The sequence below is a fragment of the Crotalus tigris genome, unplaced genomic scaffold (assembly GCF_016545835.1).
Source record: "Crotalus tigris isolate CLP2741 ecotype Arizona unplaced genomic scaffold, ASM1654583v1 scf7180000019173.45859301935:6455823, whole genome shotgun sequence".
NCBI classification, from domain to species: Eukaryota; Metazoa; Chordata; class Lepidosauria; order Squamata; family Viperidae; genus Crotalus; species Crotalus tigris.
In genome coordinates, this window is record NW_024097414.1 from 4,550,520 (window position 1) to 4,570,067 (window position 19,548).

The 19,548-nt window shown below is 50.7% G+C and overlaps 1 protein-coding gene across 1 annotated transcript; it reads right to left on the reverse strand.

The window, feature by feature from the left end:
- Positions 1 to 249: 249 nt before the first annotated feature.
- On the reverse strand, positions 250 to 18,422 carry FSCN1 (fascin actin-bundling protein 1). Its single transcript, XM_039360786.1, has 5 exons — positions 17,364 to 18,422; positions 5,040 to 5,196; positions 4,105 to 4,226; positions 3,780 to 3,947; positions 250 to 3,218 (listed from the first exon to the last, which is right to left on the reverse strand). Exons 1-5 carry the CDS (start codon positions 18,205 to 18,207, stop codon positions 3,016 to 3,018), a joined length of 1,494 nt encoding a protein of 497 aa, XP_039216720.1. The 5' UTR covers positions 18,208 to 18,422; the 3' UTR covers positions 250 to 3,015.
- Positions 18,423 to 19,548: the final 1,126 nt, after the last annotated feature.

The window sequence follows — 19,548 nt, forward strand, 5'->3', positions numbered from 1 at the left end:
AAGAGGAAAATATACTTTGCAAGGCAAACGGTAAAGAATTCTCTTTAGGAAATGCAGGGCAAAACCTCCCCTCTTTTGGGTCCTGTAAATCACATTGTTTTGTGTTTGTGTGCTTTGCTAAACCAGGGTACATTCTGTGGGGGAATCAGTATTGAAGAGAACACCAGAGAAAAGAAAAAAGTGCATGGCTCAAATCTCCCAAATGAATCAAAGTAACTTCTAAAAAACAAACAAACAGTCATATAGCCATTCGTTTCATATCTGTATGCAGGTTTTTATTTTGTCAATTCTCCATTTGATGCTTCTTATACAAATGGCACTTACAAAAGTGTTTTTAAAAGGGAAAACAAAAACAAAACGTTAACTAAACATTATCAGGATATGAGATGCTTTTCATAGCCACAATAGTCAAGGAAATAGGAATCAAGAATTCTTGACTTAAAAAACTGTTAACGGGAGGAAAGGCAGTGAGGTGTACATGATCCAGTTCCCACCAGGTGGGCAAGAGACAGGACACAGGACAAACTGTGAAGGCCAACAAACACGCCCACTGGGTAGTCATCTCTGCCCCCCCCCAAACTGTAGTTTCTTTCACAAGTTTTTATAGTTTCCAGAACTTTCCAGCACACTCCAGTTCAGATTCCCAGGTGAACCCCAGCTCAAGCCCTCTTTTACTCATAAGGCAAATAATTTTCATTGCTATGACGTTAGAGCACCAATTCCTATTGAAGACACCTTATGATGCCAGAGTGTGGATGCTTTTTAAGGCTTAGGACATGTCCCTGATGTTCTCTCGGTCAATCAAAAACCCACCACCCCTTTGAAAATTTGGCGAACCCCACTCCTGTGCATTCTGTAAAATTACGTGTTTAGCAAGTACAAATTTGGGTCTTAACAAATTCATGGATTTGGGTAGAAAGAGAACCAGAGCACCATTCAAGCAAAGTCCTTGCGGACTTCAGTGTAAATTGGGGGTCTGCTTGGCCTAAAGAAACAGAGATTAAAACCCCAAGAAGGCATCACATTGGACAAAAAATAATAATAAATCCACACAAAAGTGTGCGTGCACACAAGACTCTTCCGGGCTTCCCAAAGAGTTAAGCAACATATTACAAAGATCGAAGTTGGCTATGTAGAACAGCAAATCTAGTAGGGCGGCTACGTTAGGTTGGCTCAGAGGACAGGTTGATCTAAGTCACGAGAAGACACTTCCTGATCAACTTTCCACTTTTAGGGATTCTGCGGGGCAAGTGGGGGATCAAAGAAGCGGGCCCCGTGGGGCATGAGATGATGCTTGGAAGCCATCCTGGGGTGACCCTCATACAACTTGCTGAGAGAGAAGAGATGAGATGAGATTTGAGAAGTTGCTGGGATGCAGAAGCCAGAAATGGCTATATTGATTCAGAGATACAATTTGGAGAAGGGATGGTGAGAAGACGACAAATTCCAGTTCAGGTCAACAGGTAGAACGATGTAGTGAACGTGTATTGTGCAAATGATGCTAGTTTAAGGAACACAGATAGTTGGCGATGGAGGTTTCCCCTGAACATTTGTGGATGCACAGCATGGCTTCATCTCGGCTTGACCCTCTCCTCCTCCTATTGCCTTCCCCCCTCTTGTCTTTTATATCTCCTCCCAAATCTGTGAAGACACTTCAGTGGGAAGTACTTGGGAGGAAAACCAAGAGAGATCCACAGGTCTCAGTCCTCCTGCAGACTGATCTGTGCCCTGACTAAGGTTCTGTTCAACCGGAGATCTTTCTCCAAGTCAGTTGTGTCAGCTGCTGGCGGGGAAACCACTCTGTCATGGGTGAATGGTGGAGGGAAATAGGAGATGTTGAGATGGTTCTCCCCACCCAAGGCAAAAGGGAGGAGAAAAGACATGCGGACATATTAACGTGCAACTCAACGCCTTATCTGATGCGACCCTCTGTAGGCAACTGGCCTGCTCTAATGAAATTCTAAGACCCCAAATTATGAGAAGCTAGAAAAGAGGAGAGAAAAAAGGGAAATTCGACAACAGTTGCACCTTCCAAAGAGAAAGGGAAAGGAACCATAAGGCAGCATCAATGGCTTCTCGGTGTGTTTTGGAGAGATGTTCAGAGATGCTTTGGGGGGCACCTAAAAGCACACAAGGGTAGAAGGAACAAGGAATTCACTCAAGTCTTTGATGATGAGATGAATGGGTTGAGTTCCAGTACAATTCCATTCATAAAAAGCAGCTTGTTTTGGTCTGTGAGCATAAAGACAGAGCTTCTGTCCTGCTGTTTTGGTAACTCATCTTAGATTCGCCTCTTGACTCTTTTCGCCAACCCCTTCTCTCCTCCCATGGAACGACAAGATACGCTAAGCTACTTCTTCTCTATCTTTGCGAGAGACGGGGGCAAGAAACTTAAGATCCAAAGCCAAGAGAGCTCTTCATTCCTACTACAGATAATGCCACTTCAAACTGGAAGGCTCAGTTGGAACAAGAGTTACGGATGCCCACCTACGCTGAGCCAGAAGGTGAGGCACTGAAGACCCTCTCCAAAGTGGCCTCTTGCTGACCTCAATACTAGCTCTTCCTGAGGACTCTCCTTCTGAGGAGAAGACTTAACTGGTGGGGGATGGAGTGGACACGTGCTCCGATTCCAATTAGGAGAAATATATTCCTTTTCAATTCAGAAGGACAAGCAGAGGCCAAAGGAGAGATCTGTTCAGCTACCACCCAACTTTTCCTTTCTCCCTACAAAAAGTCCGTAAGGTGAGGGCAGGACATTTTTCTGCAAACAAATGATGCTTCATTCCAGTTTTAAGTGAACTCACATAACAAAGGGAAAAGGCCAACTTAAGCAAACAACAATGGCATGGCAGGCCAAAAGCAGCAGGCCAGTCTGAAAGACAGAATCCCTCTCTTTTGTAAAAGACACACCAGAACATATCAAAAGGAAATTCCTGCAGGAACTTGGCAACCGAAAAAAAAGGAAGTGGGGGAGAGAGGAAGCGTAGAGCGGAAGGGAAGGAGACTAAAGTGCATTTAATACTCCCAGAGGGTGGAGGGGTCAATGGCATCGGCAGAGGCTTTGAGGACCCCAGCATGGTCGCCCTTCAGGTATTTGTTGTTGACTTTAATGGCCACCTTGTTCAAATCGCAGAACTCAAAGAAGAAGTCCACGGGAGAATCGCTGCTGCTGGTGATGGACGCCTCGTTTCCCACCGTCCAGTATTTCCCAGTGGAATCTGCAAACGAGAAGAGGAAGAGGGAAGGTAAGCGCGCTCTCCGATTCATGGAGGCACCTCCAGCATGGCCACTGGATGGCTCTGTCAGGCACAAAGGATCAGGGCCATTTGTAAGATTGCAGCATGGAAGATTTATTCACACCTACACACAAGAATCCGGTCAACTAAAGTTCAACATTCGATTGGTGCTAGATAAAGGTCAACTGAGTTCAAGAGTTATTGGACTTGGATGTTTGTGGCAACAAAAACACTCTAGGCTGATGACTTGTTTAACTCTGCCCCCAGCTCTGCCTGCTTTTCTCCTGCAATCTCCAAGAGTCTCTCCCCAAACGATCTGAGGAACTGTGTCAAGGACCATTCAACTTGCCTTAACGTGAACTTCCTACTGTCAATCTTTTCTCCTCCGGGAGGTAATGTGGAAGACCATTGCCAGCCTTCTCTTTACTTTGGTGGTCCATAATCCTCCCAACCAGTCTGGCCAAGAATTCTGGGACATCAGAATTGCAGTAGGGCAATTGGTTGGGAAGACTGACTGATGCCATCAGAAGGGTCTGCACTTACCTTTGATATTGTAGGCACCATCGTTAAATTCCAGCTGAAAGATATCGTAAGAGGACCGATTGCAATCTAGGGTGCCTGTCATCTTCCGACAGCCAATGAAGCCATGTTCTCCACGGAAAACAATGATTGGCCGGTTGATCAGCTTCATGAGGAACTGCTCTGTCTCACCTACCATTGGAGAACAGAGGAATTACACACTGTTTGCCGGTAAACAAACTCACTTCCCACCCAATCACTCTAGCTCAGAATGCCCACGTTCTAACCAGTGATTGCTCCCACAAACGCCTGGCTTCTCCCAACAGGCAGACGTACAAAAAGGACTTACTGGCAGTTTCAACGGTAGCAGCAAGCTGCCCATTCTTCTTGGCAGTGACATATTTGCCGTTGGCAGCCTTCAGAGTGATACGCCGGTCACACCACTCAATGTCGAAGTAACAGTTGGCATTCCTGCTGGAACAAAGGAAGATTGAAAAGGACCTCTCAAGCCCTCAATCAGGAGGACCAGAAGGAGACCAGGAAGTCCACCCCTTGTCAGGACCACAGTGCAACCAAGAACGCTTTGGGCACACCTCAAGTGACGATGGTGGCTTTCTACCTAATTTCTCTGCAGGCTTCTGAAAAACGAGTTTTCTTCTGCTAGGGCCTCTGGAAAGCATGGTCCACCCATCCCTACAAGTTTAATGGCCAATGAGTTGAATCTTTTCCAACCCACACTCATTTTTTCAGATTTATTTATTTTCTTAAGCCCTGAGCAAGTAAACGTTTACGGCAACAGCGCTGTAGACGTACACAAAACATTTCCAATTTGAGATAGATTGTTTGGGTATTCTGGATGCTTTTGGGAGTTTGACACCATTGGGCTTCCAATTCAAAAACCTTCCAGAATAGTCCAAGCAAGCTATTGTGGAGTCAGATGCTCTTTTATCTTTGTTTTTGCACAAGGGCTGTTTTAAGTTCACTGTGTCCGAATTATTCTCTCTTGGGAGCAGATAGTGTTTCTGTGCGTGTACAGACACACCCCATTGAGCACTTGGTATTTTGGAAATTAAAACCCCGTTCCCCACAGGACCAACGGCTGGGCTCTTCATGCTAAGCGAATGGGTTACTTCAACTACTTGGTTAAATAAACTAGAATGGTGGAATTCCTACAGCATGTTCGAGCAAGCAATTTAAGGGCTTAGAGCAAAGCAAGAACTCAACTGTTGAATCATATCCCATTCACACAAACATCTTAGCAACCTTGGGGTAAGCAGAACTCACTTAGTTGAGGCAGTGGATTGCACCCCACCATTGGAGGTCAGAGTCCAGTACTTCCCTGTACAAGTCCTGAAGGTACATTTTTTGGTCTCTCTGTTGACCTCCATCTGGAAGGTCTCTTGGTCCTCCTCTTCATCTTGGTTTGCTGAGAGATCGATCCCTAGAAGGGGAGACACAGATGGTGGAGGGAGTCAATGCCAGCCCTTGTAGGCTGCTCCTAGATTGCTCTCCAAAGTCTATCTGTGTATACAGGTAGTCCTCGTTTAACAAGGCTGGGGAATTCTGGGAGTTGGAGTTCACAAGTCTTAAAAGTTGCCACACTTGGACATCCCTGCTTTAGATTCTTCTCAGAGCTAACAAATCTAACCACACAGAATTCTGGAAGTCAAAGTCCACATATCTTACAAAGTTGAGAAATTCTGCTTGATACTGTACAGGAGTAGGATGATGGGATTGAAAAACCCATGGCTGGTTGGGGAATTCTGGGAGTTGAAGTCCACAAGTTGCCCCAGTTGGACACCCCTGTCAAAGACACTGCTCACACACACACACACCCAGGGAGGAATCTAACAGAAAATGCTTCATCGGCATGCACACAGACCAACACCAACTGCTCACATGCTTGGCAAGTCCCACTCTTGAAATTCCTCAGAGTCCAGAATTACATCCTCAGCATTTGTGTCTCAGCTCCATTGAGCGCAAAAAAGCTTCAAGGGCAGAGACAGCCAGCTAAAGAGACAATGACAAGATGGCAGGAACCCCGTGGAGAAAAGAGAAAGAAAGAGGTGGAACCAGCAGGTGGGAAGGCAAGCTTCTGAGCTAGCCCCATAGAGAAGAACTGAATAGCAGCAAGATGCCATCCAGACGTTGTTCAGGAAGGCAACTAAGGAGCCTCCAGTGATTAGGCACCATTAACGAAGGTGAGCCAAGCACAAAATGGACACTAGAACAACTCAACCCAAAGTTCTTACTTGAGGCCCCAATGACCAGACTCCAATTTTCTCTATTCTCTTTGGAAGTACACGGAATCGGCTGAATCTTCCTGGTCCCACTCCAACAATCTAACCCATACAGCACACAGTTAGTCTTTAAAAGGGGTAGACACCGCCTAGAATGGGGTTGTCCAACTGGTGGCAATTTTAAAGACCTGTGGACTTCAACTCCCAGAATTCTAGGAGTCCAGAGGTCTTCAAGTTGCCAAGATTGGACACCTCTGGATAGAATCTGCCCACCCAACTCCTCCCTGGCAGTTTCAGAGGTTCCTCTTCTGAAGACTGCTTAGACTTTCTTCAATCAAGATTCTTCTCTTGATTGCCTTCCTGTCCATTCGCTCTAAGTGCAGGCAGTCAATTAGGCTCCTCGACTTTTCTATCTTATAAAAATAAACCGATCTTGCCAGTAATGCATCAACTCCATAAAACATCTGACGTGCAAAATCAGAGCAACAAAGGAAACTGGGCGGGTGGCCGGGGGGGGGGGAGGAATTGACCCATCAATTCTGCTACCTAAGCAAAAAAAATGGAGAACAAAGCTCCCTTCTACAGGGAGTCCTCGGTTTACGACCACAATTGGATCAGAATAGCCATGGTAAGCAAGGCGGTTACTGAGTGAGTCACGCCTAATTTTATGACCTTTTTTGGCCAGGAATGTTAAGTGAATTTGGTTTTCCCCATTGAGTTTGCTTGTTGGGCGTTGCCCGGGAAGGCTGCAGAGGGCGATCAGCTGACTCTGGGATTTTGCAACGGTCCTAAATATACGTTGGTTGCAAAGACCCTATGGGGACACTGGGATGGTCATAAGGATGAGGACCAACATGTCCCTTTTTTCAGAGCTGTTGTAACTTTGAACAGTCATTAAGCCAACGGTTGTAAGTCAAGGGCTACTTGTAGCTCAGGAATGGACACCCATCGCTGGCGTACGTCTTCCCAAATTCTGCCTCTGGCACCTCCAGCGAAGCAGAGCCGCTGCTATTAGAGCAGAAAATTCTGAATTATGGCCAAACAACCAGCGACGTATATTTCTATGGAAACTGCATACATGGAGACCGCATGTAGCATCACGGAAGAAGATGACAGGGACTTAAACCCACTCTGTTTATACAGCGGTGGCTGGATTTAGCTAAAAGCTGGGTGTGTTTGTCAACGACGCACACCCTCCTCCTGGCAGAGTGTTGCCCAGGCATCTCAGCCCTCTAGGCGCCCACATAAAACATGAAAACCTTCTACAAGAAATCCCTGGATCAAGAGTCCTCTGTCCAGAGCCCCTAAGCCCACTCATACCTGCATTTCCATACAATCAGCATGCTTGTGGTTTTATGCTACAACCCACAAGAGTGACATTCCAAACTTGGTTCTAAAGAGGTTTTGAAACCTTAAAAACCCCTTGGTTTCAAACCAAGCTTTAAAACCATAAAAACTTGATTTTAAGTGCTTTTTTAAAAAGGTTTTAAATCCTTAAAAAATCCTTTAAAAAAAAAAAAAGGATTTAAAACCCCTTTGCTGGCTGGGGAATTCCTGGGAGTTGAAGTCCAGAAGTCTTAAAAGTTGCCAAGGTTGGACATCCCTGTTCTATGGCCATTCCTGGGTGCTACAGCCCTTCTCCATTTCTCTCCAAAGCCAGAAGTGGGCATTTCTATCAGGGTGGGGTGAAGAGGTGGAGAGAGCAAGCTCTGTTCAGCTTGGACCCCAAAAGCACCATTGGCAGATCCCAGAGCAGGCAGGCAGGCAGACAGGCGTTTAATTATCAGCAGCAGGGGAAAGCCTGACTCATCACAGACTTTTGCAGGAAGAAAGAATTGGGGGATGGAGGAACCTGGATTTGCCAGAAGGAACACAAGATTGCTTCAAATCCAAGAAAAGGTGCAGAGAAGAGCAACAAAGACGATTAGGGGACTGGAAGTTAAAAGATATAAGGAACGGTTGCAGGAACTGGCCATGGCTAGTCTAGTGAAGAGAAGGACCAGGGGGGACATGATAGCAGTGTTCCAATATCTCAGGGGCTGCCCCAAAGAAGAGGGAGTCAAGCTATTCTCCAAAGCGCCTGAAGGCAGGACAAGAAGCAATGGATGGAAACTCATCAAGGAGAGAAGCAGCCTGGAATTAAGGAGAAATTTCCTGACAGTGGGAACAATTAACCAGTGGAACAGCTTGCCTCCAGAAGTTGTGGGTGCTCCACCACTGGAGGTTTTTAAGAAAAGGGTATAGAAAAGGTCGGGAGCCACTGAATTACGGCCTCGTGAGCAGCCTCTTTCACAGGACAATATTTGAAGAGGAGGCTTCGTCTCTCTCATTCCCATTCTCTCATTCAGATAACTTAGCAAACCCTACAGAGCAGGTAGCTAGATTGTGTGCAGCGGCACTAAAGATTTGTCGGAACCGGAAGCTCAATCCATCATTTTACCAACTATTTTACACCATTAATGCAGCAAATTTTTCGGTGTGGTTGCATCTATATTTTTTGTTCTATCTAATGACCATAGATAGGCCTTCACAATTTAAGGGTTAATATTATAGCTTGGGCCGTGTTGTGTTGTTGTTTACCTGCAACTGACAGAAGAAGGGGTGCCAGATTATGATCTTAACATAACAATAATTGTTATTTGTTACTTTATTCTAGAATGTTTAATTGGATACTCCTTGAGCATTTTTAATTGTACTAGTCTTTGACTCAAACTGACCGATTGACCCGGCAAAGCCCACCCCCAAATCAAGGACTGCTTATTCGGCACATCCTGGCTTAAGCCTGCAGGTGCACCCACTCCCTCTCTTCCTTATTACCCCAGTCTGCAAAACTGCCCCAGGAGAGCTGTTTTCCCATCAAAGCAGCAAATCAACACAACCCTGCAAACTCACCCCCCCAGGGAACAAGGAGGAGGGTGTGAGAGTCACATCTGGCAGATGGAAGGAAGGAACCCCTTGAGAAGATCAGCCATCGCCAAGACCTGCGGAGGTGCAATTTCACGCCTTTCCTGGACAGAAGAACGTTACTGCAAACTGAAATCTCGCGCAGAGGCTAAGGCACCAATTCTGGTTCTGCCCTCATGCCATCTTTTAAGGCCCGCCGTGCCAACTAGGTCCATCCTTTGGGCATCTCCGGAGAGCCAGCACGGGTAGCGGTGCCAACTCCGGCCAGCTGCACACTCTTGTGGATAATAAGTCAATTCACAGTGCTTTTTCCCAGGTTCACGGCTGAGCAAAAAATGAACCGGACCTCGGTCCAGAGCCAAGTAGCCACCTGTTGCCCTCCGAGACCTAGAGAGGCTGTAGGAACAGCCCTGATGAAAAGGTGGGGACTTCCCATCTGCTTGGCTCATCTTTATTTTTGTTTTTAGAAAGGGAGGGTGGTTTTCCAGCTCTGCCCTGCCCTGCCCTTCCCTACGCTAATTAAAGGGCAAAGCGTTTCCACATTGTTCTTTGGCCAAGCTAACCAAAACAGATTCTCTCCATCCCCAAGGAGGGTAGCAGATTTTTAAGGAGGGATCTCTCGACCCAAAGCTTTGCAGGCTTTTGTGCTTTGAACTTTTCTCTCCCTTCATCCAGAGTCATCCCTGCCTCGGCCCCCAAGAACAGGGATTCAGCTCTTACCCAGGATGCTTTGCTGGTAGAACTTATTTCCGCAAGATCAATCTGGGAAGACATCCTAAGGGTCTTAGCCGCGGATCGATGCAAACTCTGCGTCATGTTAATGGAAAATGGCAAAAATAAAACAACAAGTCTCCACTCAGCAATACTCCACTTTGGGGAGGTGGGGGGGGGTGCTTGGTGCTTCTCTGAGCTTGGTGGTTTTCTTGCAGACGTGTCGTTCAACTTTGATAGCACTGATGAGGTTACCTAGTTGGGTCATGAGAACTTCTGCAAGGAAACCACCAAGCTCAGAGGGCACCAGGGACCCCACAGTTCAACCCTCAGCTCCAAATATTCTCTTCAATAGCCTTCAAGGGAAACACTCAATTCATAGGAACCTTGCCCACCTCTAGAAGCAACCCCCTGGTGCCTCCCCCCATTCCTGAATGACCATCAAGCTGCTTGTTATTAGCCTCAACTCATAAGCCAGACCCAACAAAATGGACTCTATTTCTTGGGGAGGGCGAGAGACCCAGATCCTCTCTTCCCTACCCTGTAGGGGCTATCCAAGAACATATTGTAAAGGCTTCTCTCCTCCTCTCTCGTTTGAGTCCAATTAAAGGGGAGGGGGCTTACTCGTAATGAGGGGCTGATGCTCCACAGACCTTTGCCATCTGCCCACTCTCCCTCCACCCCAGTTACTAATTAGGAGAGGCAAGGAGCAAGGCAATCCTTGTTCAGCCTCTACAAAGACCTCTTTCTTTCTTTCTTTCTTTCTTTCTTTCTTTCTTTCTTTCTTTCTTTCTTTCCTTCCTTCCTTCCTTCTTCCTTCCTCTTTCTTTCTTTCTTTCTTTCTTTCTTTCTTTCTTTCTTTCTTTCTTTCTTTCCTTTCTTTCTCTTTCTTTCTCTTTCTCTTTCTCTTTCCTTTCTTCCTTCCTTCTTTCTTTCTTTCTTTCTTTTCTTTCTTTCTTTCTCTTTCTTTCTTTTCTTTCTTTCTTTCTTTCTTTCTTTTCTTTCTCCCTCTTTCTCTCTCTCTGTCTTTGTATACACGGGGGTGCATTTACTGGAGCAAAGAACTCAAATACGTGCATTCGTGTCTGTGCCTTGGGGGGTGAAGGAGAGGGTCTTTCAGACCAATTCTTTCCAATGGTTAGCCTCCTCCAATCCTGGGCCAAATTAAAAACTCCACTGAGGAGACACAGATCAATCCCACCCACCCCAAAGTCCTACGAATGGCATTGTTTGATACTTCCGCACAGCAAAGAAACCCCTAGTAATTCAACCCAGCTGAGAGCAGGATGTACGTTCAGACATTAAATTCCATGTTGTCCCCATTATGGACAACCACACAGAATAAAAGGAGGGAAGCGGAGGGGAGGGGATGACAAGGGGAAATCTTCCTGGGGGGGAGGAGAAGAGGATGGATGGAAAGGGCTCCACCTCATCCTGTCCCCAATTCCGTATTTAAATGTGCACGCTTGGGCCTAGATGGCATTTGTAAATAGACTTACAACAGTTCACGTAGTGACTGTTTGAAGTTACAATGGCGCCAAATACAGTGACTTATGACCGTTTTTCACACTTGTGACCTTGGTAGCATCCCCGGGGTCACATGATCAAAACTCCGAGGCTTGGCAACTGACTCATATTTATGACGGTTGCAGCATCCCGTGGGGTCGTGTGACCCCTTTTGCGATCTTATGGCCAGCCAGATTCATTTTACAACCCTGTTACTCACTTATCAACTTCAGCGAGTCACTTAACAACTGCGACAGGAAAGGTTGTAAGATGGTGCAAAATTCACTTCAGGAATGTTTCACTTAGCCACAAAAATTCGGGGCTCCACTGTGGTTGTAAAGTGGGAGGACTGCCCGGAGTCTACTACAAATCCCAGCTTTGATTTAATCAAATTATCGGGGATGCTTTTGGGGAAAATAAAACCAACTCGAACGGTGTAATGCTAAGAATGCCCAATTCCGTCTTCCAGATTTGTCTCTAATTAAAAGTGGGAACTGAAATTTTTGCTTTTCCCTTTTATGGTGGAGAAGAGGAGAAGATGGCAGCCAGAGGCATAAATTTCCCATCTGCACCACCACAAGCGTTAATATCTCCAGCCATCCTCCCCGTAAGAAGAACTGGATGGAAACCATGGTCCTGTTTGGGGGGGAAAGATATCCCATTACAAAGAGCTGTTCAATAATTACTACAGGACGTGGTGAGGTAGGGAACAAGAACCATTTCTGCAATTTATTCCTCTCTCCAACTGGAGCAAAGCAAGCCCAGGAGGTTCCCCCCCCCACACAAACGTTTAAGAAAAAATATGCTACAAATTCAAAAAGATGATAAAGTCTTTTCCAGCTGGATGTCTGCAGATGTGTGGGAACTACTGCTCCCAGAATCCCTGGCCAAGACTCTGAACATCTCTGGTGGGTGCAAGAAATCTAATTTTTGATTTACCTTCTGGGAGAACGACAGGGTGTTGATGTTCTGATTCATAAGTACCTCAACTTACGATCTTAATAGAGCTGTCGCTGGAATGGAGCTAGGCAGATAATCTTTGGCGTATGATTGTAATGGAGCTGGGAATTTCTGTGATGGTCTAAAGTTGAGGCGCCCACCGGACCAGACCCAATTTTATGGCTTTTTTGTTAAGCAAAGGTGGCAGTCATTAAATGAACACAGCCGTCATTAAGGGAATCAGTATATTCTTAAGGATGTCATTGCTTGGAAACCAGCCCCAAAACATCATAAATCATGGTCATGTGACTACAGAACGTGGCAATTGGCTGTAAATGCTGGCTGGGGCATTCTGGGAGTTGAAGTCCACAGGTCTTCAAGTTGCCAAGGTTGGACAGCCCTGGCCTACATGATCAAACCATGGATGCCTGGCTGAGGAATTCTGGGAGTTGAAGTCCACAAGTCATAAAAGGGCCAAGCATGAAGACCCCTCTTTTAGGACTTGCATTAAGGAGCCACTTTAGCAAGGAGGGAGGTGATCCTAGCTTAGCTTCTCCTTTAACACGCCCTTGTTCTCCTCCAAGAAGCATCCTCATGTCAGAGGTCTCCTGCTCCAACATGACAGTCCATCACAAAACCTAACTTTCCAGGAGATACCACCCAGGTGGGGCCCACGGCTAGCCAACAGGCAGAAAATTCTTCTCGGAATAAACTCAAAAGCTGCCTTCTTTCTTTGCATGCTTCTCCCAGGCAAAGCAAACCCAAAGCTCTTTTCTAAGGTTGGAAAATCCTGGATTACTCTCCTCTCATCCCCACTTCTGGAAAAGTCTCTCCCCATCACTCGGGAAGGCAACTGGAAATGGCTTCTCTGGCGGCCAATGGCTGCCTCTCCTCTCCGCCCAACGCAACCAGCCGCCCCCCCCCCGGGCACCCCACATCTGGTTTTCCAGCACGACAAAAGATGGAAACAGGAGCCTCCTTCCCCTTTCCCCCCACCCCACCCCCCCCATCCACTAGGCTCTAACCTCACAATCCTGCCCTTGTTCTCCCAACCTCCTCACCTCCCCCCTTTTTGCAGCAGGACAAATATTTAACATCTGCCCCCAAAACAAAAACACAACAAAAATGCTAAGAATCCAGCTGCTATTTGGAGTGGGGGCAAAAATGGGGGTGGGGGGGAGGACAGGGTGGTGATGGAGGGCTGGTCGGGGTGGAGGGGGCGCCAAAAAAGCAAAAAAAAAATCACACTGGGAGAATGGGGAGGCGCCACCAACCTGCAGCTGCCATCACCACAATTACGTGGGGAGGGGGAGAATGCCGGGTAGGGTGTGTGTGTGTGTGGGGGAGATTTTGTAAAATGGCAGATTTTGCCAGCTGAAATCAAGGCTTCAGGCTGGTTCCAGCCTGAATTGCTGGGGGGGGGAGAAGCCCCCCCCTTCCTCCCCGCCCACCCACCCCCTTTTCAACCCCCCCTCTCTAGACAAATCAATTGAGTCCTGCTTCAAGCTACATAAAAAGCCGAAGGTGGGGCACATGCCCTATACGCCACCCTTCCCCCCCTGCATCTGTTGATGTGTCCACCCCCTCTTTTTTCCTGCTCCCAATTCCCCCCCCCAGCAGTCCAGTGGGGGGGGGAGGAAAGGCAAATGAGCGGATTCTAGGGAGGCTTGGAAGCGATGCTTCTGAAAGATGCAGCCACACCCAACACTGGTGTGTCTCCTTGCCCACTTTCTGCCGCAGCCACACCTTTTCCTCCAAATCTGGTTTTATAAAGATCACACACACACACACACACAAAATTCTGAAGGACACCCCTTCCAGTCCGAGGGGGCTTCTGCCCGGAGCATCTGCAATTCACAAAAGCTGCTTGCACGTCTGCAGCAGCCTGCATGAAGACACCCTCTCCCCATTGCTCCCTTGCCATCCTCTTGAACCCGCACTGGACCAGCTCTGCCCCCAAAGAGGGGAGGGCTATGCCCAGATATGACGTCAAAGGTCCAGTCAGAGCCCACTAGCCAGGAATATGGGCTTGATGGAGCTCTCCGCGGTTTGCAGAAGCCCTGGGTCTTGTCCAACTACTAGAAGGATTCAAGTCTCTCTAGTAGTTAAAGAGATTTATAGCCTGCCTTTCATTCAGGAGTTAAAAGGTACAGGGCACTCCCTATTTCCCTCCCTGCGAGGTAGGCTGGGCTGAGAGCAAGACACCGGCCAACATCCTCTAGAGCAGGGCTTCCTAATCTTGGCAAATTTAAGATGGGTAGACTTCAACTCCCAGATTCCCCCTGGCTGGGGAATTTTGGGAATTGAACTCCACCCACTGGCTGAGGAATTCTGGGAGTTGAAAGTCCACAAGTCATAAAAGGGCCAGGTTTGAAGACCCCCCACTCTACGACATGCCTCAGTTAGTTGTTATTTTCCTAAGCATCATGACAGTCCCCCTCTGCACACTCTGAGCATGCCCAGGAGCACTCTTGGGCTACTTCTACAATCAAAGTCAATAAGGGAAGCCAGATTCACTTAACAACTGTGTTACTAGCTTAACTGCAGTGATTCACTGGGGCAAAAGGGTCATAAAATGGGACAAAACAGAAATTTTGGGCTTAGCTGCAGTCATAAGTTGAGGACCACCTGGACGTGGATGATGATGATGATGACAGGGAGGCTGAAGAAAGTGGAGAAATTGACTCAGTTGCCATGTTGAGGCCTCTCTCTTCCCTCCTGTTTTTAATGCAAAAAGACAGACTCCAGGGTGGATGGAAAGGTTTGCATTATAAAATTAACCTCCTTTGATCTTTTGTGGACTCAGCTTTAGGAAAAAACTGCTGAGGTTTTCCAGAGCTATTTAAAAAAAGAGGGGGGAAAAACCTAAAAAGCAACAGTTGGTTTATATAGGCTGCCAGGGGCAAAAAAAGAAAAAAAGAAAAAGCCCAAATACAAAGAGATTTTTTGGGGGGGGGGAAGAAAACAAGACCGCTGGTGCTGCAGAACCCAAAACTTCCAAGCTTTTTAACCCCAAAACTTTTGTTCCAGTTTTACCTTCTTCCGGAGAAGAAAATATTTTTAGAAAGAGGGGGCAGGAGGAGAGCAAAAAGGAACTGGGGGGTGTGTGCAATGGAACTGTCATCTTTACTCAAGGCAAAACAAACAGATGATTCTCCTCCTCTTCCTTGTTTCCTATTCTCTTTCTCCCCACCTTCCTTCCATTTTTTCCTCCTTCCTTCCATCCTCCTTCTCTTCCCTCCCCCTCCTGTTCTCTTTCTTCCTCCTCCTCCATTTTGGCAACCACTTTCTCAGGGCTAAGTTTTTCTCTTTCTCCCCCCCCCCTCCCCATCCTCCATATCCCCCTCCCCACCTCCTCCAATCAGCCTGCCAGATTAGGCTTAGGGAATTAGATTCGGCAGCCAGTCCACAGCAGGGAGGGTAGAGAAACCAAAGCAGCTCGGTCTGGATTTAACCACCAATGCTGGCTGCCGCTGAAGAAGAGGGAGGCGCTTGGCGGAAAAGGAGGGGGACGGGCGGAATGGGGGGGTGGGTGAGTGGCTGGGTGGGTGGGAGCAAGTGGTGAAAGACAGGCAAGAGGAGCAGCAGCTGGCTGGTTCCTCCTTGGTGGGGGGGGGCAGCCTCTTTCAAAGCAGCGCTCTCCCCCTTATTATTTTCTCCTGCCCCCTCCCCAAGGCTCGGGAGCAGCTCTTTTCTCCTCCTCCTCCCCCCCCAACTCCTTTTGGTTGGGAGGGCAGAGGGGTGAAAAGGGGGGCAGACTTTGCAGGGAGATGCCCAACAAGGGGGCTGGGAGATGAGGGGAGGGGGCTGCTCCAGGCATTCTTCCCCCCCCCTCCCTGCCTGTTGTTCCCAATCCTCCAAAACCGGGGCTCCACCATTTTGAGAAGAGAGACAAAGGAACAATGTCCCGGCTGTCCTTTCCTCTCCCTGCCCCCATCCCAGTCCAGGAAGAGCAGGGAGAAAGCAGGGAGGTGGGAAGGGGGGGGCTCCCAGCCCATCCCCTTAAAAAGAAACACCTCCAACCAAGCTCCTATCCATCTACAGAGCTCCTAGGGAGCCCAAACAAAACCCTCAGTCCTCCGTGGGAGCGCCAAGGTTGCTCCTGAGCGGGTCTCCATTTTGGGGGGGGTGTGTGTCATCCCTCAAGGAACATTTTCATCGGGCCACAGAGACCATCAGCAAAGCTTCTGGGTTTCCCCCCCCTCCCCAAAGATGAGCAAGTCAGCCTTGGCGCCTTTATCACAGGGACATCAATTTCATTCATCTTTCTGATTCATGGGGGGAGGGGCAGAAGGCTATCCGTTCATCCCTCCCTTGACTCAGATTGTAGTTGACTTAGATTGTATCGCCTAAACTGGCCCCTTCCCAAGCTCACTGCCCCGCCAGCATCTTATTCTGGGGGTCTCCAGCCAACCCCCACCCCCTACCCGAAGGGGAAGAGAGAAAGGGGTCCAGCACGCTAACAGCAAGGACCCTCCCTCCAATACAAGAGGCTCACCCCTTCGGGAACCCCATCACTAGCCCAGGGAAAGATCCCTCCAACAGGAAGAAGCCAGCACGGCCTATCACGATGCTCCTGCGGGTGCAGACCCCCCCCCAGGATTGTGGGGGGTGGGGAGACAAAGAACCAAGGGAGCCCCACTACTCTCCTCCTCAGCCGGGCCCTCCCCTCCCTTGCCAGACATCCCCCTCTCCTCCCAGGAGGGCCAAGAGCCCCCCTCTCCCCAGGTGGGCCCCCTCCTCTCCTACCTGGACAAGCCAAGAGCTCCTCCCCAGCAGAGCCTTCCCTACCTTGTTGAGTGGAGATGTTAACCCCTCCCCTCCCAGGTGGGCCAAGAGCCCCCTTCCCAGACACCCCCCTCCTCTCCAGCTGGGTCCCCCCTCCCTAGCTGGGTGGAGATGTTGTCCCCCTCCTCCTCTCCCAGGAGGGCCAGGAGCCCCCACCCCAGCCAGGTCCCCCCTCCCTTGCCAGATAAAGACGTTGCCCCCCTCCTCTCCTCCCAGGCGGGCCAGGAGCCCCCTCCCCAGCCGTGTCCCCCCCTCCCTAGCTGGGTGGAGATGTTGTCTCCCTCCTCCCCTCCCAGGTGGGCCAAGAGCCCCCTTCCCAGACACCCCCTCCTCTCCAGCCGGGTCCCCCCTTCCTAGCTGGGTGGAGATGTCCCTCTCCTCCCCTCCCAGGCGGGCCAGGATCCCCCTCCCCAGCCAGTCCCCCCTCCCTTTCCGGATAGAGACGTTGCCCCCCTCCTCCCCTCCCAGGCGGGCCAGGATCCCCCTCCCCATCCTCCCCCCCTCCCAGTCCATCCCCTACCTTGCCGGGTGGAGACGTTGCGCTCGTTGGCGGCGCGCAGGACCACCTGCGGGCAGCTCTGCTCCAGCAGGAAGAGCTCGTCCTTGCCCACCTTGGCCGCCTTGCCGGCCTTGAGCGTGCCGCTGGGCCCCGACGGCGCCAGGTAGCGGCCCTGGCAGTCGCGGAAGGCCACTTTGCCGGCGCGGAACTCCAGCGTGAACTCGGCGGCCGGCTCGGCGCGGCCTACCAGCTGCCCGTCGTGGCGGAGGAGGCGGTGGTCGCGGGCCTGGAGCCGGTAGCGGCCCTCGTGGAAGAGCAGCGTGACCAGCGCGTCCACGCCCCAGGGCACGTCGCGGCCCACGGCCAGCTCCTCGCCCGCCGCGTCCAGGCGGGCGTAGCGCTTGCGGCTGAGGCTGAAGAGGTGGAGCTGCGGGTGGAGCGCCAGGTGGACGCGCCACTTCTCGGCGGCCGAGACGGCCTGGGCGAAGCAGGAGAGGCGGTCCTCGGTGCCGCCGAAGAAGCGCCGGTGCGGCTCGGACTGGAGCGACCAGCGGCCGTCGTCGTGCGCCACGATCAGGAAGCGGCAGTCGGCCGAGGGCGCCTCGCGCTCGCAGCTCACCTGCCCGTCCTTGTCGGCCGCCAGGTAGCGGCCCAGGTGGCTGCGGAGGAAGACGCCGCCGGAGTCGTCGCCCTCCTGCTCCAGCGTCCAGATCTGCTTCTTCTTCAGGCTGGGCGCCGAGGCGTTGAGCTTGAAGCCGAAGGCCTCGGCCGTCAGGTACTTGTTGCCGCAGTTGATCAGCCCGAACTGGATGGGCAGCGACTCGGAGGGCGCCGACGGCGACGAGGCGGTCCCGTTGGCCGTCATGGCGGGGATGGCGGGATGGATGGCTGGACGGACGGGGCGGCTGGGGCTGCTTCTCTCCTCCTTTCCTTCCTTCCTTCCTTCCTTCCTTCCTTCCTTCCTTCTCTCCCTCCTTCCTTCCTTCCTGCCTCCCTTTGCTTCTTGCCTTTCCTCCCCGACGGCTCCTTTGTTCGGCTGCTGCGGATGGGGCCGCGCGGACGGACGGGCGGGCGGGCGGGCGGGCTGGGCTCCCGGCGCTCCGCAAAGCCGGGCTGCAGCTGGGCGAGAGGCGCGGGTGCTGTCAGGACCCGGCTATAAGGCGGGCAGGGGGCGCGGCCGCCCCGACGCCGCCAATTGAGGCTCGGCGCGCGCGAGCAGGCGGAGCTCTCCAGCCGGGGGAGGGGGAGCGCTGCAGACGCCTCCTCCCCCCCCCGGCCGTCAAGCCAACGACGGCAGGGGCGCAGTGGGAGGGGGGGGGAGAAAAGGAGGAGCCGGGCTGGGGGGCTCCGCAGGGGCGGGGCTGGCTGGGACGCCCTTGCTGAAGGCAGCGGGGTCTCCACTGCGGGTATTGGGGAGGGGGCAGGGACTACAGCGGCCAGCGTCCCCAGCCGCTGGGCAATCTGGGGGCCGGGATTTCGGGGCGCGGCTTCCCTAGCTGCCCGCCACTAACGGCGGCAGGGGGGGGATTGGTGGAGGTCCCCAGCCCTGTTTCTGGGGGACCCTTCCCAAATCAGGGGTCCCTCGTCCTGCCCTGCCCCCTGATTTGGGGAAACTCCCTGCTGATGTTGAAACCTCCCCCCACTCTTCCCCCCCCCCCGTCCTCCAGTTCTGGGATTCGCACCCTGGGCCAGCCCCAGCGGGGTCTCTGTTTGCACCTCTCAATCGCCCACCCACCTCCTTTCCGGGCTGCCTTGCTTGGTCTGCAAAAGAGGTCAGGAGGGCGGGATCTGGTTGGCCCCTGGACAGAACACCACCCAGAGATCTGGGGGGGGGAGGGTGGATGCTTTAAAAAAGAAATAGACCCAGCCCCCTCCAGTCCTTGATTCTGCAGTCACCCCAATTCACCAAGGAAATTGTCCCTGGCTTAAAGGCTGCAGGTCCTGCACATCTGGATTTGAGCAAAAGTCTATCTTCAAAGCCAGATCAGAAGCTCTCATTAAAGCAGAATTTTTTAATTCTTATTAAACTTGGTTCATGCTAACCCACCCTGGGCAGGTTCGTGCATCGTGTTAAGCCAGCAATCCAAGCCTCCTAAGCAAACCCAGTTGGAAGCATTAAACTTGGGTTACCAACTTATTTTGGGTCTTAGATCCTCTGGGTTTAATGGCTCTGTTTTCTGGGGATAGCAGCTTAGTTCTAGACTGA

What these genes read in the sequence shown, in the direction of transcription:
- FSCN1 (XM_039360786.1), bottom strand. Translation starts at nt 18,207, where the DNA reads ATGACGGCCAACGGGACCGCCTCGTCGCCGTCGGCGCCCTCCGAGTCG. An exon ending in CAATCCACTGCCTCAACTAA is followed by an intron (nt 4,227 to 5,039) that starts GTGAGTTCTGCT and finishes TTGTTCCAGCAG; the next exon opens with GAATGCCAACTGTTACTTCG. An exon ending in TGCTACCGTTGAAACTGCCA is followed by an intron (nt 3,948 to 4,104) that starts GTAAGTCCTTTT and finishes CTCCAATGGTAG; the next exon opens with GTGAGACAGAGCAGTTCCTC.